Raw genomic sequence first — 16,356 nt, 5'->3', positions numbered from 1 at the left:
AATCAAGTCTTCTTAAAAATATTTATTTTATTTATTTGAAAGATAGAGTTACAGAGAACAAGAGGTAGAGACATAGAAAGAAGACCATCCATTTCACTGGCTCACTTTCCCAATGTTGATAGTTGCTTTGACTGGGCCAGACTGAAGCTATGAGCCATAAGTTTCCGCCTGGTCTGCTACATGAATGCTTGAGTCATCTACTGTTTTCCTTCCTGCATTAAGAGGGAACTGGATTGGAGGTGGAGCATCTGAGACTCTTAACTGGTGCCCTATGGGTTGCCAGTATTGCAGGTGCTGACTTAACTTACCATGCCACAATGTGAGCTTGAATAATCAAGTCTTTGAGGACAAAGTTATATTGTATACTTGGCTTGCCATTGGGCTGTACTTGGCTAGATTTTGTTGTTGTTGTTGTTAGCATTCACGGGAGTTCCTTTTACTGTGCTTATATAGAAATAATCTCACCGTAAGAATTCAAAAGTAGGCAAAATGAAATTTTATTTAATGGTTTATCGAGTTGTTGTTCTCTTGGGTTGCTCCTCAGGAGGACCTTTCATGTTAAATTAATAGTAATATAGGCAAAACACAAGTATAGAAACTCAGTGCCATTCACAAATGCAAAAAGTCCCCAAAAGCCATATACATTGTGTTATTACTTCTGTACTTGCCTATATACAAAGAAAGCAAAACGTGCTATTATGATGTACAACTTGAAAAGACTTCACATGGATTTAGACATAAATGGTTTCCACATTTTACTGTTATATACACATGTGAATTTATGATTTGATGCACATTCATTATAATGGGAACATTGATTCAAGGTTGACTATGTAAATGCATAAAGAAATACCTAATATAAAATATTTTTATGGCAGCTTTCTTTTTTATTTACAACTGTACATAGTAACTGCACATTTTGGAATGCAGATTTCATACAACTGCTGATATGTTTTCTGTATGAACTAAATTAGTCATATTTACAAATATGACAGTACCATCAAGGCTCCGAAGAAGCTTAGAATGCAGTCAATATTATAATTTCATTTTACAGGCAGGGAAAACTGGAGTTCAAACAGGTTGAGAAGTTTGCTCACAGTAGTTGAGCACACTCATGATTGAGTTAAGACCGGAACCCATGAGAATCCAACTCTCTCAGCCTGGTCACGCTTGCTAGTGTGGAACAGAACATTTCAATAAAATCAGTGATTTCTTTGTAGTTCTCCTCGCCTTGCTTATCTCATTCCTGGGAGGAAAACAGCAGGGTTTACTGGCTCTGCTGGAAGCACCTGCACAGTGTGGATGACTGGAGATCATATTCTCCCTCATGACATTTGATCTTTATTTTTATGGATGTGTCAATGGAAGAGAGGTGATATCCATTTTTTTCCATCCTTTTTACATGTATAATTTTAAAATATTTAAATCATGCTTTGAGAAGTTTTACTTCTTTACTTACCAGACCTCTGGCTGAAATCTTTGACATAATTGATGGGAAAAGAACACTGGTGTAGTTTTGAATTCAGGGAAGTTTCCAAAATTAGTTATATTAATGTATGAGAACTCACATTTCTGTAACTAGAACAGCATTTCCTGTAGTGTACGTTTGAGTCTTATTTAAAAAAAATTTTTAATGTTATTTATTTTCAGCTATTTATCAATCTATTTTATATCTGCTTTTCTTTCCTTTTATTTCAGTTTCAAAATTCAAGTATCATTAAACAATAACATTTAAAAAAAGATCTTAGGTATCCTGGGTGTTTGGGAGCTTTTTAAAAATTATGAGTGCATGTGGGTGTGTTTGTATTTCCAATTCTTTTATTTTTTCTCTGTCTCCTCCTTCTGGACAGCCACATTTGGGTACAGACATCTGGGTACAATGTCACCAATAGAATTGAGCAATTTTGTTTTTCTAACTTTTGAGGCACTAGCCAGCTCACATGGGCTTCTATCAGTGGAAATGGCATCTTCAACTTCAGCCAAGTATAGGTTATTAGGTTATGAGTGCCAAAAATGATGAGTTGTCCACACACTTCATCCAGCATGAATAAAAGCAAGATTGTAAAACAATTATAATCTCTTGAAGCAGAGCCAGCCCTGAAACCGAAGCCCATCTTTCTTCATTAATTTGTATACAGTTCTTATTTTAACAGGACAAACTTTCAGAGGGTACTCACATGGGACTGCTGAGCCAGCTGTGCAACTTTTATTTTGAAGAAAAAAGTTGAGCCTCAGAACAGGCTGTTTTAAAGCCAGGGAGGGACTTAGCCTTTCTGAGCTTGACCAGCATGTGCAAGGAGAGTGCTCATGGCTGCAGTCATTTAGGGAGCGCCTACCTGGGTGTCACTGGAGATAGGAAGTTTTCTGTTAACTCTGTTCTCTTGCCGAGGGTCCCGTGTGCTTCTCTTGCCCAGCTCAACGTGACTGTTGGTGGTTTTTACTCACCCTGCTCTGTGGGGGAGTGCCCCAACGTGCCTCTCTTATGTGGCCTCTATGGACACATTGCTCAGCTGGCAGAGAGCAGGGAAGTTTTCTCCCAGCACCCAAAAAGAGAAAAAGGAAACTACTTTTTCCTTCTGGGCTCTTTGTAGCACAATAGCTCAGAATAAGTGTGCACATTCCCTCCCTGGATTTTCTGGAGTGGTTTCCAGGAAGAAGTTAAACCTTCACCTTTAAATGGATGACCATGTCACAATCAGGAAGAAACATCTCCAAAGACCCATCTTTCGGTAAGTAATGCTACATCCCAGGTGGCTCCAGGGGTGTCAGGAACATCAGATTCTCTTCATCCTTCTCGTGAGGATTTTGACACTAACCTATAGCACAGTAATACAGTGCACTTAAACTTCTAGGAGTCCTTTGTTTTTCTATTTTCTGAGTCTGTATACAGACTCTTATCAACTTCTCAAAATATATTTTGAAAACATCTTAACTATTTGAGCACATGAATGACATAGCACTGGAAAAACTTTGGAAACATTATGCACTCCCTTGCTGTTTCGGAGGACTTTTGCACAGCTTTCTCAAGAGGAAACATTGCGCTTGGTGCTTTCAACTGATTATACTCAAGAGCTGTATTTTAGTGCTGTAAATGCTACATCTTTTTTGCATAATGTGTTGGAGATAAATTTGCACTTGATAACTGCTGTGCCAGAGTGTACATTTTACAACTTGTTAAGGAGTATCGGACTGATACTAAAGAAACAGTGGTCAATAGAAAAATTGTACACTGATGGAATCTTTAAATAGGCAAAATGTCCATACAGTATAATGAATTGAACTGAAGCTTCATCTGGGGGGAGTTAAACACTCTCTCTGAGGAGGTGGCAATTTTTTCACTAAATTAGTACTTCTAGGTTGTTTACTCATTATGTAGTTCAGGACTCACAATTGAGAATGAATCATCTTAAAGCAGGTAGAAAATGAAGACAAACAATTTCTGCTCCTTAAAATACAAGCTTAAAAAAGAAACTAATTACATATATATTTACATATATTATATATCTATATTTCCCCAAATAATATTCTAAACAGCACAATACTGCATGTTATCAGTATTGAATGTTGAAGCAAGCCATTGACCATTGATTTACAGTTAACTACCAGATAATGGAAGTTTATGGATAGAGTTTCTGGCATTTTATGATTGTTATATAATGAATAGAGGACCTTGGGGTGTATGGTTATTCAAAATGTGGCAAGTTTTATTTATTGATTATGCATTACTAATGCTATACTTCCGTTATGCTTAAACAAATGCTAGCTCAAATGTATTTGAAAACCTTCTTTTGAATACATGTATGAGTGTTTAATATTATAACCTACATCTATTTAGATACATGTTTATAGATGTCATGCAGCAATGGCAATACAATATAAAAATTCATGTGTATTCCATTGCATGTGTTCTCTCCATCCTATTTAATTAATCTCTGTTTTCTCAAATATATGTGTGATTCCAACGTGGTATACTAGTCAACAGATCATTGGAAGATTGTACTTGCACCAGCTTAGGAAGGCCAGTTTGTGCTGGATAAAATCACATCAACCTAGCTATCATCTTCAGCGAGTTACACCACTGGAGAGTTGTTGGAGTTAAGCAGAGATGCTGGTGAGCTTTTACAATTAGCTAATGTTAAAATTTCATCTCCACATTGGATGAATTATATCCTAATGCTACATGCAAGTGAGCTGCAGTGTGACTAGGTTTCTTTTCATTTTTATGTGAAGAAAGAATCCATTATATAAGCTGAGATTATTTTTTCAGATACTTAAAAGAAATTTGGTAAGCTCAAGTGATTGGATCAGGATTTTGGTGATCTACAAGATAAATATAGCTACCAAAGACATCATACTTCCACCAAGGCAATTGTTTCAAGCAAATGTAGAATTGATCCCTAATGGAAAATGTTTAAGTCTAGAAGTGAGAGCAGGAGCCAACAGCAAGTTGATGTAAGACCTTGATCTTAATGATAGTATAACTGAGATGAGAGTACAGAGAGTTCAGAGTATCTTAAAGAATGGGAGAAATAGGGTATCATTTCTCAGAGAAAGCTTTGGGATGGATTTCAATAAAATATACCATGGATAACCTAATAGTTAATTATATTTTTAGTTATACTAGTTTTCCTAAGTTGGTTAAGGCCACCTTTGGCCTTCATGCCATGTATCTTCAACCAACTTTCCTTCCTCCCTTCCCTCCCTCTGTACTTTTCTTCTTCTTCCTCTTCTTCCTCCTCTTCTCCTGCTCCTTCTTCTTCTCCCTCTCCTTTTGCCTTGCCTTAGCCGCCTCCTCCTTCTTCTCCTCTCTCTCTTCCTGGAAGCTTCCACTGTCAGGTAGTCTCTCTTTGTAGCCCATCGTTGGGCTTCACTGTGAGAGGCACTTTTCAGCCTGACTCTCCTGTTCAGAGATGCATGTAGCAATTTTTCCTTCTCAATATGTACTTGTCTGTACCCATTTCACAAATGCCTTCAGAGCAGATCTTTGCTAATTGTTTTTAGATTGCTAGTTACTAGTTTAACATAAATTCAGTGAGAAGAATATCTTGACTATCCATAAATAATTTAGTTATTAAGGAATATGAATCTAGGATTTATTGGTGGGAGATTGTGTATGGAGGTAGTGAATGTTTGACTTCTTGGCATCATTCCAAGTTTCTATATAAAACACTTATTTTCTCCTAGAATTATAGCTTTAATTCAACTCAGTTAGCTTTCTCTGAGTGATTGTAAGTATCCACCTATAGTCTGTGGCACTCAGAAATTATACATGAAACAAAAGAAGAAGGCTTAGCTGCCCTCACATGATGCATCATCTAATTGATACGTAGATAACCATGGTGCGAGCAGCTAATACGTACCTTAAAGAGGTAAAAACATTGCTGGGAAGTTAACGTGGAAGAGATAGACTGCAGTTGTGACTGATTCTAACAAGTGACCTGACAGAGATGGGAATAATTTTTTTTTTCCAGCAGTTCTTGAGGCAATTTAAATAAAGCTTCCACTAGCATAATCTCTCCAAGTTTCAGGGAATGAAAGTCTATTTCAAGTGGAAAAAGTTAGAATAGAGGTGTAGGGTAGGCAGTGGGTGCTGAAAATTCCATGGCTCTATAAAATACTGAGATACTGCAACAAATCTGACTTCTTATTTAGATTCTGGCAGTAAGAATGTCTGGGCCTCCTGCAATGATGGTTTCCAAATCACCTCATGCAGTTCGGTCATCAATATGTTTTTTTTTTTTCTTTGAAATCTTTTTGGAAATATTCCTTTTATGGGCAAAACAGAAGTCTTTATCATGTCTTCAAGGTAGAGCATGTGGAATTTGGGACTCACAGGGCGGTTCAGCAGAGGCCTGGGAACATGGTGGATCACATCTTGTTATTCTGGCCACAAAGACTGGCAGACTGTTGTTACAAAGAAAAGACTTAGGGTTTTATGACTTTCCTGGGGGAGGAAATGCCCTCACAAAAAGTACAGCAGATTTTTTTTTAAAATCAACAACATTGAGTTTTGTCCTTTAGCACTTGCAGAATAATACTATATAGATCCTTAAAATCCTAGATTCAAAGCAACACTTGATAATAGAGATATTAAATAGAAACATTCCATTAGGTCTTTAAAGATTTTTTTTTTTCTGTATTGCCAGAGAACTTTATCTCCGGCAATTATAACAATTAATCTCTCCAAATTAATTAATTTATGTTTTAATATTACATGATACAGTATGTACACATGGAGAATCTTTATGCAACTTCAGCAAAAGCAATGGGGATACTTCAATTTTGTTGCATGCTCAATGTCTTAGTAGACTTTCTGACCATTCCCAAGTGGTAAGTCAACCTTAGAAAGCGATGTCAAGAAAAATTCATCTTTCCTAACATGGTCACATCACTGAAAAATATTTTTTATTTGAATTTTATTGTCTGCTGCTTCAGCGTCTATGTAGAAACAGGTAGGGCAAGAAGACATTTTAAAAATAAATGGAAATGATTCTTAGAAGTTAAATTTTATTTAGTATTCTTTGGAAACAACAACCTCTTTCAGGATTCATAGGTGGGCAAATTCTTGTGGTAATTTTCCATCAGAAGTCACGCTAGAAAGCCATAAAAAAAATCCTGCAAACAATGCTTCATTAGCCTGAGAATTAAGAATTTCTCTATTCTTCCAGGATCTGAGACAGAAAATCACAAGGCTGCCCGGTTCCAAGACTAATGAAAATTATGTTAGTGTCTCCACAGCATTTAGAACATATTGTTTCTTTTCTTCATGTCTTTCCAAAAGTTTTATTTTTACAAGTATCTGTTAGCAGAGCAATTCTGAGTGTGATTTTGGCAGACGTGCTGTCTTTCATGGAGATGTGGAAAGCAGGAGGATGAAATAAGAAAGCTTGAGAAAAGAACAACAGATCATAGCTTTGCTGTAGAGATGATTAGTAATACATTGGTGTGTATGTATTCTAATTCCAAGGTCTGGCAATTTATGCTTTATAGAGGACCATATGTTATATACTTACTGTAAAATATCTGCTATGTATTTAAAATCACAAAGTTTCTTGGAATCTGGTCAGTTTTATTTATTCCTTCACCAACTAAGTTTATTAACCTCAGTGTCAAACTAATACAGAAGTTGCTGGCATGCAGAGGCCATGTAACATCTCAAGCTTCTGAGAGAGTTGTAACTGACTTTGCCAGTGGATAGTAGTTTTCTGGGCAAGGGGTCCAGATAATTTTCAGCTGTTTCAGCTGTTTCAGGCAGGTCTGTTCCTGCAATGTTTCATGAACAATAGAAATGTTGAACAAGTTGTGTAAAACATAAAATCATTTCATAATTCAAAAAACTCATGACTTATGTCATTTAATAAATCCTTATTTACATTTTTGATATAAATCTATCTTATATACCTTTACATCAGACATATATATTTTAGGCAGCTATGCAGTTAATACCATTAAGCAGGTGAAAAGAAAATACATAGAAACAATTAGATATGAACTGACAAAGTAATTTAAAACATCAAATATTACTTTCCTTTTTGTGCAGTAAATTTTCTTATGGGAAACAGAACTATGTGAGTCAACAGAATTCTATATTTATGAAAGTTTTTACTAGTCTCAAGTTACAAGATGAAAGTAACCATGGATTTTTTTTATTTATAAAAGGAGATAAAGGAAGACCATGAATTTAACTGCAAGAGTGACATAGTCACTGGAAATTTAGGATTTTTGAAAGTGTGAATGTCAGCTTTTACATGGGTGATAATTAACAGGACAATGCAATATATTTAGATTATTCAATCTTGCATGGAAAATAAAAAATACTGTAAAGTGGATACAATAAAATTGGTTAAAAATTTGTAACACTATGGGGAATAAAGCTAATATGTAGACAAACAAAAGCATTATAAAATTATATAAACATAACATTATTATAAAACATACATGTTAAATTGAATATTTTTTTTGTTGTCTAGGTCAATGTTTATTCCTCCTGGTCAAAAAAATTGTTGTATGGTTTTAAGCAATAAGGAAAATACACCAATTAACTTTTCAAATATTTGATGAATACCAAATTAAAATAACAAAAATTTGAATATAAGGCAGGTAATCGTTTATCATGGAAACATCAGTTATCACTATACTTTATTACTTTTCAGGGTGGGAAAAAGTAGTTCAAATTTTTAGATGATCATCATCAATAAGTAAACTGTTGCTTGCTATACATTTTATTGTTGGGTAGTAAGTAATTTACTTTTCTGACATTATTTTACCCACAACAATAGAAATTTAAGTTATCTCCATTGGCAGGGGAGGGGGGACTTAGCCTGGTAGGTTAAATGGCCACATCCCACACTGGCATGCCTGGGTTTGTCTCCAGCTTCCAGCCAGTGCAGACCAAGGGAGATAGCACCATCAGTTCCACTGGTTGGCTCCCTGCCACCTACAGGGGAGACCTGCATTGGGTTCCCAGGTCCTGGCTCCAGCCTTAGCCAATAGGCATTATAGGCATCTGAATAGGAACTAGATGATAGATTTCTCTTTTTCTATTTCCCTCCCTTTTCTTCTCAAACAAATCAATAAAAATATTTAAAATATCTATAATAGACATTACTGTCAACAGCACTAGCATGTATTAATACTAATAACTAGGAGCTACAATTCATTGAACTCTCCATGTATTGGTAGAAAAGTTACAAACATGTAAGCTTTAGGGCAACTCATGAAAAAGTAGGAAATCCACCAGTAAGCATTTGGATACGGATCCAGGAATACAAAAGCATGAGAACATTTCTTGCTTAGGAGTTTTGTAATCTTGTTTTCTAAGCTAGAGTAACATGGTGATATTTGTGCTTATCTTGGGTGTTGGTATGATTTAGAAATAATTTTTTCAAAGATTTGGAGTACTTGAAATGAAAGAAATCAAGGATACATAGGTAAAATGATAGACTGGTAATATTGAATGGTTTTCTACCATCTGGAAAAGTTTATATTAGATAATTAACATTTTTACGAAGAGGTTTTATGTAGAAACTGGTGAAAAAATTCAGCCCTACTGGCAAATACTTGTTAAAAAGATGACTTGTAGCTTTAGGAAGTCTGTAATATTTATAAACCCATCCTCTTCAGTTATGTGTTGGGACAGAGCATAGTTCTGACAGTTAGTTCTCATGGGAAAGCCTTGGTTTATTTATGTATTTGATTAAAGCCACTTGGACAGGATCTCTAATTGAGAAAAGCCAGCATTTCCTGAATTGGAGCTTCTGTGGTACAAGACACATTGTATGGTACAAGACACAGTGCGTCTGAAGGACCAGCTCATGATGTTTAGATTTGTTATCTTTGTCGCAGCCCTTCCTGCTCCATTAGAACCAGTTATTGAAAAGCACTTGTTCTGAGACTGCTGCATATCTTTAGTGCTTTGGTGACTCCAGATCTTAGAATGCTAGTCTGTTATTTTTGAAAGAGCCTTTTAAAGCATGGAGTTAAATATTAATTATATATTTATCAACCAATTGCATATAGCATGGCAATTAGGATTTTGTTAGATAAGCCATTTCAGATTCAAAATCATTAATATTTAACTTGACTCTTTAAGGATCAAAGAGCTAGAAACTCATTAGATAGCAATGTTAATGCCTTTAAGATACAGCAGTGACTATCTTGTGAACCCTAGTTGAGAAGGGGAAACAAAATACCATGAGATCAGGTCATTTAAAAATTATATAATTAAAACTTGGATGAATGAAAGGGCATGTCACAATCCGTTAGACACCTAATGAAATTTACAAACTCATATTTGCTCCAGGACTGATGTTCCTTTGAAGCATTATAAAAAAGAAAGAAGATGACTTGCTAATTCCTGTGCCAGCTAATTCATCATGTGTTGTTCAGTGCAGCTGCATCCCATTGTTCCTAACTCTGAGAAGCCTTGTCATTTTATTTGTGTTTGTTCTACACCCATATGAATGATAAGGTGATAGGATCTCCTCAAAAATGAAATATTCCAGAGGCTAAATTCAATAATGAGTTCTGTGCAATTCTCCTTTTAGTAAATATTTTTCATAAGTAAGCATTTACTTTAAACCTTCAAATACTAACACATGAAACGATAAGTTTGATACTGTAGATGTATGAAGTAGAAAATGTGGGGCTCTGTGATAGCTGGGAAACAAAAGGCATTTCATTTCAGATTTTTTAAACACATCAGAAAACTAAACAAAATCAGCTGCAGATTACAGACTCATGACCCTTGACATAAGTGAGCGATAGAAAAAACAGTTTGTTTTGTTGGGTCCATTTAGTGGTCATTTCTGCATTCTCAGGGTGAATGATGACCAGCAAAGCCTGTTGAAAATTCTGACAATTGTATGTTAGGGAACTATTAGGCTGTTGCTTCTAGTATCTGTTACAGAATGAGAAACCAATAAACCCTATAGTTTATCTGTACTGAGACTATGTGGCATTAAGGAATAGATAACCATATAATTGCTGAATGAGAACATGGGTTCCTGTAAGCCCCAACTTAAATTATACCAGAATCAAGAAATTTAGTTATAATTGACTCATTGCTACTTTTGGACAACTATTACTTGTTGGAAGAACACTTTTTCAATTTAAATATGTCTTATCAACGCAATTTTTTTTTTCTTTTAGTGGAACAACAACAAAGGGAATCTAAAACCTCTCTTTCACAGGACAGCACTTAAACACCGAAGATAATTTTCTCAGCTATTACTATTTATAGTCTCCCCAAAACATGATGACATAAGACCACGGGTGAACTGCATGAGTCTGCTGATCTCTGCCAGGCTGGGTTGATCTCATGTTTTCTCAGGCAACTATGGCCAGATGGTGATTTGCTGGGAGCTGGTGGGTCTGGGAGCACCTTGTTTTCATGGTCTGGCTTTTTTTTTCCACCGTGTCTCTCTTTTTTGCCACCTAGGTCAGGCTGGATAGGTTCTTAGCATAGTAATGGAGAGGAGAAGTAGAAAACCAAAAACCCCCTTTCAAAGTACTGTTTGAGTGAAATTTCTGCTGTCCTACTGGGAAGAATTAAAAAAGAAAATCACACGGCCAAGCCTACACTCAGGATTCAGGATTCGACATATAGTTAGGTCAGTTAATGCAATTAACAAGGTTTGAAAGCTCTTTTCTGTTGTCTTTCTTTAGTCCATTCCTGGTTCGTTCAGTCATTCGTGAGACAACATGTATTTCAGTCATGATTTCTTGTTATAAAGTGTTCTGGGTCACCTGTGAACTCAGAAAAAAATGTTGCCTGAGCCATGAGGCCCAGATGACTTTGCTGGGACTCAGGAGTCACAGGTGGCTCACTTGACTCCAGGGTGACTGCATGCTTCAGATTCCTGCTTGAAAACAGATTTTTAAAGTTCAAAAGTTAAAATGTTTCACTTAACAGCCCCAAACATCAACTATTGTAGCCCTAATGCTTGCCTACATTTCTCTAGTTCCTGCTGGATAATTGGTTTTCACCAAGTGTCATGCTAGCACACTTGTGAAAATTAGTTGTTTTAATAGAAGCTGAATATAATTAATTACATAATTTTCAGCAATTCAATTCCAGTTTCACTAAACCATGACACAGAGAGGAAGATTCAGAAACAGTCATAATAACAATAAGCTTCCTTATGTATCTGGATGCATGTGAAACACATGCAGTGTGCATTCTCTTGAGATTCAGGTTTATTATGATCATTTAAAAATATTTATTTGCTATGTGATAGATTTATGATAATGTTCTCTATTACTGAATCCTTCTAAACACTGTAATAGTGGGTGCGTGCTTTCATAAAAGCCACAAATTATATAACCTCCCTTTTGAATCAATGGTTCATAAAATGAATCTAATTCTATTGACAATGAAGTTGCAGTTTACAAAACAAAACCAAAAATAAACAAAGCAAGCAATAACCTCAGAGATTCTGATTCCATGGTGGAGATTAGGAAACCCCTTTAAAGTTTCATTTATTTATTTGAAAAGCAGAGTGACAAAGATGACAAGAGAGAAAGAGGAGGAAGAGAGGGAGAATATTTCCATTCACTGGTTCATTCCCTAAGTAGCCATAGCAACCAGAGTTGAGCCAGGCTGAAGCCAAGAATCCAGGACTCCATCTTGGTGTATATTGGTTGATGAGACCAAATTAATTGGACCATCTGCCACTGTCTTCTATGTATACTAACAGTGAGTTATATTGGAATCAGAGTAGCCAGGACTTGAAACAACAGTTTGATATGAGATCTGCTGCAAGCCAGAGCTTAACTTGCTTCTCTACCATAGCATTCTGGGGATGGAAAACCTTGATGTAGTTCTACAAGCTCAAAAGCTTTTGAATGGTCATAACTATATTTGGGACCCACTTTCCTTACATGCAATAGAGATGGAAGAGAAATTGGGAAGACATTTTAACATGATTAGAATCATATTGGAAATAAATACTTTCAAAAATTTTTAAACTAAAAATCTTTTTTAGATATAGGGGAACTTCGAATATGAAGATGGCTAAATTTTCCCTGTGAAAGAATCTTAAATTTCTTTTCTAGTGTAGGTCCATGACAGAGACAAGCTACTGTGAACTTTAAAGCAAAGTTTTTCAACTTTGGTTGTTTCTGACGATCATTGGAGGCTATTTTCAAATTCCAGTGTCAGGCAGTGTTATGGTGTGGTGCCTGGAGCTTCAATTACTCTGATTCCAATTCAGTTTCCTGCCAATGTCCTTGAGGATTGCAGGCACTATGGGTATGGACCAACAGATCAAAGTGCAAATGGAACACCTCTCGCTCTCTGTCTCTCTCCCCCTCCTGTCACTCTGCTTTAAAATAAATAATTCAGTATTTCAAAAAATCCCAACCTTCAAGTGACATTTCGGACTGAAGATCCCTGAATGAGACTTAATAATCAGTATTTTATTTTTTCTTTCTCTCTCTCTCTCTCTTTGAATTGTCTTATTTTTGAATACACAGTCAAGCTGTCAGTCATAGCACATTAATTGCAGTGACTAAGGAGGGTCAGGCATGAGGGTGAACACTGATGGGCAAGTTGGATTTTGACAGCATATGGAAAAAGAAGGACACCAAGGCAACAGGGTGGCATGACCAAAGGCATGGAAATATAAAAACACATGGTGTCTGGAAAAGTTCTGGGATGGAGGAGCTGGTTGCCCAACACAGAGCTGAGTATCTTCATGAGGATGAAAGCCTGGTTAGCATTACATTTAAGGGCCATTGATTGATTTTGTGTGTTCTCTCCCATTTGGTCTGCTATTTAATAGCATTAAAATTGACTAATCCAATGAAGTATTCTGAGCTCAGTGTTTCTAAGATGAAATTTCATCACAGAACACCCTTCCCCTGAGATACAATCAAAAAGTTAATCAAATAAGTTTGGGAAATTCTGCTTGGGACACTCATTCCCTACTTTGGGGTTTGTAAAGCATATTAGAGGTTTGAAGTAAAATTTAAGTTTATTTACTCTAATATTTTCCCAAACACATTGCATCTATGCAGACTGCTTATTAATATCCAGTAAAACGTATACCTAACACTTTTATTCTCCTAAGGTATCCTCAACTGTACCTCTTGTGTTTCTGAAGTTTACTTTGCTTCAGCTAGTCTTTATCGTCCTTCAATTATTTCTTTACTTAATTATGTTATCTGGAAGATAGTCTGATTCCAAGAAATTTCTCCATAGTTAGCATTCTCATCTCTTCTTAGAGAAGCTTGGCAAATACAGTTGCCTAGTTGAGAGAATAGTTAATGTTTTATTATATAACCGTGATGGTACAAGTTTAAAAAAAGGAAGAAGAAATATTTTGAAAGCATTTAGAAATGATGAACAATGTCTTATTATTGAAACAGCTGAAGGCAAACTAAGCAATAACAGATGGAAGATACGTGTGGCTCCTCACACCCAGGTGTCTTTGTACGCACAAACTTGGCAGCATTACCTGCCATTTTCCTTGAAAAAGAATGTTTAAAGATTGCTTTGAGTTCACACTTGGTGGACAGTAGGACAGTTCAAACTTGCAAATACTATTGATAGAGATGATAGCGTAAAGTCGTACAGAATCCCCCATCAATTATTTTTACTTTTAAATTTTGTATGTTTGTTTTAGTATTTGTTAATGTTATACTTGTGACATAGAAAGGAAACCTTATTGGTCCTTCTTTTCTAGATGAAGAAGAGACATCTGGGTATTGACATTAAGGATGGGCAGATTAAGTAGGACATTACAAGGTCACCTTTTTGACAGATAGTGTAAGGGAACTGTGATAAGCTTGGCATGCCAGTCTTATAATTCTTCTTTGAATTGTAATCCCTTCTAATTACCCAAAGAAATAAGATGAATTTCTTTAAGACTACTTTTTTTTTTCTTAGTTATTGAGACTTTTTTTTTAAGCAAACAAGATTTCCATAAAGTTTCTGTTCTGGAGGTAGAAGGAGAAAAGGAAACTGAACTGAAGTGTATGTTGTGTTTTCTGTGTCATCTGATGATTACTTTACACATAGATTTGACATGTCACATGTGATGTACACACTGAGACCTTTAGAACTTATAGGAGGTAAAAAGAGGTAAAAATAAGGAGAGGAAGGAAAAGAAAGGTAAAGTTCAGGCCATGGCTTTATAACTGTTTCTAAACAAAAAAGATTTGTTGCTTTTATAACATAAACAGCATTTTGCTAGGAAGCAGAAGGACCCTTGAGGTACTGAAGAGAAGACTTTTAGCTTGTGCAGAATAGAAACAGATTTTTATGTGATTTCATTAATAGAAGGCCTTTACTATCATTTGAGAGTAGGATTTTGTTAATCTGTATTTTTAGATATTATTTTGATTTATTTCCTAATAGCCACGATTCTAGATAATCGCTGTTTAAAAGTATTTTCAGCAGCGGTGACATGGGCAGCAGGGTGGTATCCGGGACGGGGGGGGGCATCCCCGAGACCCTCCTAGGATGCACTGAGGTTACACTCTGCCAGGCACCCCAGCCCCTACACACAGGAGTGTCCTGCGCCTTGCTAACCTTGGGCCCACCAAGCCTCCTTCTTCCACCTACCCCCCAGGACTTAAGATCACTAAGCTGTTACAGTTAAATAATTTTGAACCATGTTTATAATCTGTACAGGTTTTTCTGCTTTATCCTTCCCAATACCTATGCACACATCAATCCTCCTCCTCACTGTTAGTTCAAATGGCAATTTAGCCTCATCTATACATTTCAAGGAGATCATGTCAGCATGGAGCTGGTAAAAGACCTACCTGCATCTAATTTTCTTTTTTTTTCTCAGTTATATACCAATATGATATTCTCCTTCTCACTCCTGCTTTGTTTTCTTCCTGTTCTTCATCACAACATACCAGGATGTCTAGTATTTCCTGCATGAGATGAGCATGCTATACACTCAGAAACATAATGACTATGCTGATTAGCATTTTATGTTTCAGGCCACCTAAGAAATATGAATTTAAATCTGAGCAAGTAGCAGCCTTAGAATTCCCAGCTGGACTGGTAGTTTTGAACTTTCTCCCAAGGAATAAGATCCTTAGGAAAGGTTCTGGAATTCTACATGTAAGACTCTCTTTTTTGGAGTGGAATGTGTGAGTGGATACAGTGATAACTTACTGAGTTATTTGGAGTTGTCCACTCTAATTTTACCTTATATCTTCAACTCCATTAAGTAACATTTCTACCTCTCTTTTATTTATTAGTCCTTAAATATGAATTCTGTTTGCTGCTTCCATATCTTAGTGTCTTCTTTTATACTTTATAAAAACATCTCTTCTCATAATCTCCACTGTCTTTTCTTTTTGGTGATTCTTAAAAATCCCTTTTCACATGAAATTTTAGCATAAGTAACAACTCACATTTCTTCCACACTCTTAGACATGTCCACATGATGACCTTCTGACATGATATTAATTCATTGAAATATGTTTGTGTAAAAACACTGTTGCAATTATTTGGAAACCCTGGTAAAGAAATAGTCTCCCAAGGCATAACTTTGTCAGATCTTTTCAATCATGTGCTTACATGTATGTCATTTTTTTCTTTTCTTTATGCCTTTTCATGTCAAATCTTTTGACTGTATAGTATGTTTTGAACTGAACTCCTGAATGTGTGCTCTTTCTAAACAGTTGTTTGATTCTAGTATTAACATTACAGTTGGAAACTTTCTCATGGTTATGTCATTTTTTTCTTCTGCAATTTCCAGGAACTTTCATTTTCTACCCAGTGAAAGACTGATTCTTTTGGTATTCAAACACTTACTAGTTGACATATTATACCCTAGATCCTGTCCTATGCTCCTCTTCTCTCCAATCTGCCCCCTCTGTTTGGAAGCTTCC

General features: G+C 36.0%; 1 protein-coding gene across 2 annotated transcripts in view; it reads left to right on the top strand.

Moving 5' to 3' along the window:
• Positions 1–2,269: 2,269 nt before the first annotated feature.
• Positions 2,270–16,356, top strand: part of PDE1A (phosphodiesterase 1A) — a 224,180-nt gene continuing 210,093 nt past the window's right edge. Inside the window, exon 1 of one of the 2 annotated variants that reach the window (XM_058664696.1) lies at positions 2,270–2,729. In XM_058664696.1, coding sequence (XP_058520679.1) covers positions 2,677–2,729 — 53 coding nt within the window. In that variant the 5' untranslated portion in view covers positions 2,270–2,676. The remainder of the gene's footprint in view (positions 2,730–16,356) is intronic. The other variant, XM_058664694.1, reaches the window with a different exon arrangement.

The sequence above is a fragment of the Ochotona princeps genome, chromosome 5, assembly GCF_030435755.1.
Source record: "Ochotona princeps isolate mOchPri1 chromosome 5, mOchPri1.hap1, whole genome shotgun sequence".
NCBI classification, from domain to species: Eukaryota; Metazoa; Chordata; class Mammalia; order Lagomorpha; family Ochotonidae; genus Ochotona; species Ochotona princeps.
Note: the sequence above shows the minus strand (reverse complement) of the source record. Positions and strands in the feature narration are given on the sequence as shown.